The sequence below is a fragment of the Malurus melanocephalus genome, unplaced genomic scaffold, assembly GCF_030028575.1.
Source record: "Malurus melanocephalus ecotype Western Australia unplaced genomic scaffold, MMel_1.1 scaffold_938, whole genome shotgun sequence".
NCBI lineage: Eukaryota > Metazoa > Chordata > Aves > Passeriformes > Maluridae > Malurus > Malurus melanocephalus.
This window is the reverse complement of record NW_026624170.1, coordinates 128,269-133,018: the sequence shown is the minus strand read 5'-3', so window position 1 is coordinate 133,018 and position 4,750 is coordinate 128,269. Positions and strand designations below refer to the sequence as shown.

General features: G+C 45.4%; 1 protein-coding gene across 1 annotated transcript in view; it reads left to right on the top strand.

Moving 5' to 3' along the window:
* Positions 1-229: 229 nt before the first annotated feature.
* FNDC5 (fibronectin type III domain containing 5) overlaps positions 230-4,750 on the top strand; it is a gene marked incomplete at its 5' end in the record, with an annotated part of 9,261 nt that continues 4,740 nt past the window's right edge. Inside the window, 3 exons of the mRNA XM_057386229.1 lie at positions 230-419; positions 708-906; positions 2,818-2,910. Of these exons, the coding sequence (XP_057242212.1) occupies positions 230-419; positions 708-906; positions 2,818-2,910 (482 nt within the window). The remainder of the gene's footprint in view (positions 420-707; positions 907-2,817; positions 2,911-4,750) is intronic.

Here is a 4,750-nt window from a genome sequence, read left to right as displayed (position 1 = left end):
AACCTGGCCTTGGACACTTCCAGGGATGGAGCAGCCACAGTTTCTCTGAGCAACCTCTAGCACCCTCCCAGGGAAGGATTTCTTCCCTAAATTCACCCTAAATTCACCCTAAATTTACGCTCTATCAGTTCAAACCCATGTGTAACATAACTCATATCTCAACTGACATATCGTGGGAATCCAGACCCACAATTTCCAGGTCCCACATCCAGGAAGGACCCTGAGGAAGGTTCTTTGGCACTCCTTTTCTTGCCCTCCCTGTGTCTCCTGCCCCTCTAAAAGTTCTGCTCTCCCTCCTTGCAGACAGCCCCTCGGCTCCAGTCAATGTCACAGTCAAACACCTCAAAGCCAACTCGGCCGTGGTGACTTGGGATGTCCTGGAGGACGAAGTTGTCATCGGATTTGCCATTTCCCAACAGGTATCGTGCCAAAAATCACCCACTTTCAATCTCCTCCATTCCCAAATCCTCTGGCTGCATTTTGAGCCCGTTCCTTCTCATCCTGTCCTTTGTGATCCGGGAGGGAATTTGGTCCCAGAGGGAATTTGATCCCAGAGGGAATTTATCTCCACCAATTTGGAGAGGGACAGATCCCGATGTTTTTCCACATCCACGTGGCGGGCAGGGCAGGAATGGGTGATTTTAGATGACAGAGGCACACTTGGGAGTCTTCTCCACCACTCTGCGCTCTCCTTTCTTAAATTCCAGAAAAAAGACGTGCGGATGCTGCGCTTCATCCAGGAGGTGAACACCACCACCCGCTCCTGCGCCCTCTGGGACCTGGAGGAGGACACCGAGTACATTGTCCACGTCCAGGCCATCAGCATCCAAGGCCAGAGCCCGGCCAGCGAGCCAGTCCTCTTCAAAACCCCCAGGGAAGCKGAGAAATTGGCCTCTAAAAATAAAGGCAAGTGTGGGTGAGTTCCGACGCGGCCCCTGGGATGCAGGGCACCGCGGAGAGGAACTGGGGTGAGAAGAAATTTGGGGAGAAATTTGTGGGATAAAATTTGAGTGTCACCTCACAGCCCCTTGGACATGGTGAGGGGACACAGCAGATAGAGMTGGAGGTGATGGAAATGCTGCTCCTTTTTCCTGTTTTCAATGAGATTTAGAAGCGAAGGGAAGAGGAAAAGATTCCCAGCTCTGTGATCTGCTCCTTACAAGTGGAGAATTCCAGGGGGAATTCATGGGCAGTTTGTGAACTCACACTCACTGTGCTCACAGGGCACTTGTGGGATTCACAGAGCCTCCTGTGCTCGGATTTCAGGGAAAAAAACACCCAGAGCCTCCCACTTTTGTTACATTTTCAGCATTTCTGCCAAAATTGCAGAGAGCTGAGGTGGGAAGGAGCTCACCCAGAAGGAGCTCAACCAGAGCAGGCTGTCCAGGATCACRTCCAGCTGGGTTTTCAATATYTTYGTGGAGAAAATCAGAGAATGGAGAATCAACTCCTTCGCTTTGGWGCCAAACCAGGCTGTTGGGGATTTTCTGTCAGCAAGAATCCTGCTCCAAAAAGGTCCTGGCAGTGCAAAGCTGGGGGGACACACAGCTCCCTCCATGCCTGCTGAGGATTCAGCCTCTTCTGGGGTTTTTGGCCGTGGTTCTGAAGCTGTGAATCCTCAACTCTYATTATTACCCTGATTTGGAGGCTGTAAATCCCCAATTGCTGTTTATCTGCAAGCACTAAGAGGAGCGCTGCTCCTTTCCTGGGGGCTGAACCGAAATCTCCTTAATGCTTTGAGGAGGGTGAATTTACACCCTGGAAAAAAAGGGCTCTGCTCCTTCCTGACTTGCCAGGGCTCTGCTGGAAAATATCCTGCCAGGATCTGCAGGAGGAGGAACTGCTGGAGCGTGCAAGGCTTTGTGACAGGCGCAGATGGCACCGACGGGGATGGGGACGGCGGGGAGAGCAGCCACGGGGAGGGATAAAATGTGTGGGGATGGATAAAATTGGGGATGGATAAAATGTGTGGGGATGGATAAAATGTGGGGAGAGATAAAATGTGGGGATGGATAAAATGTGGAAACAGATAAAAATGTGGGGACAGATAAAATGTGGGGACGGATAAAATGTGGGGATGGATAAAATGTGGGGACAGGTAAAATGTGGGAACAGATAAAAATGTGGGGACAGATAACAGTGGGGACAGATAAAATGTGGGGACAGATAATGTGTGGGGATGGATAAAATGTGGGGATGGATAAAATGTGGGGACAGATAATAGTGGGGACAGATAAAATTTGGGGAGAGATAATGTGTGGATGGATAAAATGTAGGGACAGGTAATGTGTGGGGATGGATAAAATGTGAGGATGGATAAAATGTGGGGACAAATAAAAATGTGGGGACAGATAAAATGTGGGGATCGATAAAATGTGGAGATGGATAAAATATGGGGCCAGATAAATTCTGGGGATGGATAAAGATAAATTATGGGGACAGGTAACATGCTGAGTCCTGTCCCTCTGCTCCTCCTGAGCCCCATCCCCTCAGGATGGCACAGAATGATGGAATCCCATGGTTTGGGTTGGAAGGGATCCTAAATCCCATCCCATTCCCCGCTTCCACCACCTTCCACTGGTGGCTCCAAGCCCTGTCCGAGCTGGCCTTGGGCACTTCCAGGGATGGGGCAGCCACGGCTTCTCTGGGAAGTGATTTCTTTAGGATTTCTTTAGAGATTTTTAGGATTTCTTCCTAAAACCTAATCCAAGTGGTCTGAGGAGTCTCAGGGTGCCCTCCCTGCTGGCTCTGCCCCCATTTGGGGTCAGGAGCACTGTTAAAACAGGATCTGAGCAGGTTTTTGGGTCTCTTGTGCAGATGAGGTGACAATGAAAGAGATGGCGAAGAAAAACCAACAGCTGCGAGCTGGGGAAATCCTCATCATCGTTGTGGTGTTGTTCATGTGGGCAGGTGAGTTTGAAATRTCTCTCAAGGGAGTGTCACATCCATGGGATATTCCTAGGGATGGCTGGCTGGCTTGGTTTGCACGTGGAATCACGGAAAAATCCGGAAAGAAACCTTCCTGACACAAAAATTATGGAATTCTCAGCCCTAAGGGCACCACAGCTTGGGTTTTGCAGCTCAAATTTGGTCCAGCAGGAAGMAGAAAATGGATTTGATGGAAGCAATTCCCTGTGGCTAATCTGGAATCTCATTTTTTTCCAGATTGTTCCAATTATGATGTCCTCAGCCATAGAATCATGGAATGGTTTGGGTTGGAAGTGACATAAAAATAATTTTGTTCCAGACCAGGTCGCTCCTGTCCTGGAGAATTTGCAAGGATGGGGCATCCAAATATCCAACAGGATGTGCTTTGAGTTCTCCAGATAATTACAGGTTGCAGTAATTATCTGGATATTAAATCTTCAGGCAAAACAGAAATTTAAGAGCTGTGCTCTCCCCACCCACTGATTTCTATTTCTCTATTTCTATTTCTATTTCTATTTCTATTTCTATTTCTATTTCTATTTCTATTTCTATTTCTATTTCTATTTCTATTTCTATTTCTATTTCCATTATATTATATTGATATTTATATTGATATTTTGATACTGATATTTATATTTATATTTATATTTATATTTATATTTATATTTATATTTATATTTATATTTATATTTATATTTATATTTATATTCATACTAAAACCCACTTCAAACCCAATAAAAATGATGGACATGCACAGAAAATTTTGGCATCACACACCAACAGCAAGCTGTACCTAGGAGAGATCTCAGTTGTGCTTCAAATCAGAAAATAAGGAAAGGAAAATGCCTCMAACTCCTGCTCCATCAGCTCTGWGTGGGTTTTGGTTGGAAATTACACYCAGGAGTTAATGGGGAGTAAAATTCAGTTTAAATTCAGAGCCCCAGTAAAACATTAATGATCCACATTTGCTCCTGGGGGAAGGGTTCAGGTGACCCAAGGAAATCAGCAGGAAGGGGAATTAGCAGGAGAAATCCCTGATCCGTGACAGGTTTAGTCCTTTTATCCCAGTCAAACCATTTTTCTACAGAAATTTCCCCATCACTGAGGGGGATGGAAGAATCCAGGTGACATCAAATCAGATCCATCTATAATTATAATTTTTTTCCCCTAATTTGCATTCCCAGAGCCTGGACAGCAATTATTTTTAAAGCCAATAACCACATGAAAACCTAAAGGAAATKAGAAGATTTCCAGAACCTCTAGGCCATGATTTTTTTTTTTTTTCCTGCATTTATGCCATGTTTTAGTTGTGCACATCCCAATTTCGATGCCCTGCCAGGGAAAATAATCATGAATAATTACATGGGGTGACTGAACAACTGCTTCATCCCCTGCTGTCGAATAATCTGAGACTGGGATCAGCTGGAAAACAAAGAATTTGCTAATCCCACAATTTCCCTTCCAGACAGATGACTTACATTTCAAAAGGAAAATGGGTGTGGGGAGATTCTGCATCAAATGGATCTTTTTAAAAAAATCTCAATACACAAAAMCCTCCTTCCAGCTTTTCCCCAGTCCTGCATGACAACATTTAGGCAAATCCAAACTGGAACCAGTCCATGGACCAAGCCAAGCCCCAGCTCTTGCATTTCTAGAATTTTTCACAACATTTTGCTTCTTTATACCTCATTTTAACCCAGGAAAAATCACCCAAAGTGCAGCCCCTGGCAAATATTAACACCTTTTCTCCCGGAATCAACCATTTGTCCACATTTCTAAAGAAATAATTTGGGCCACCGTGTTTATCAGACAAGCCCAGGGG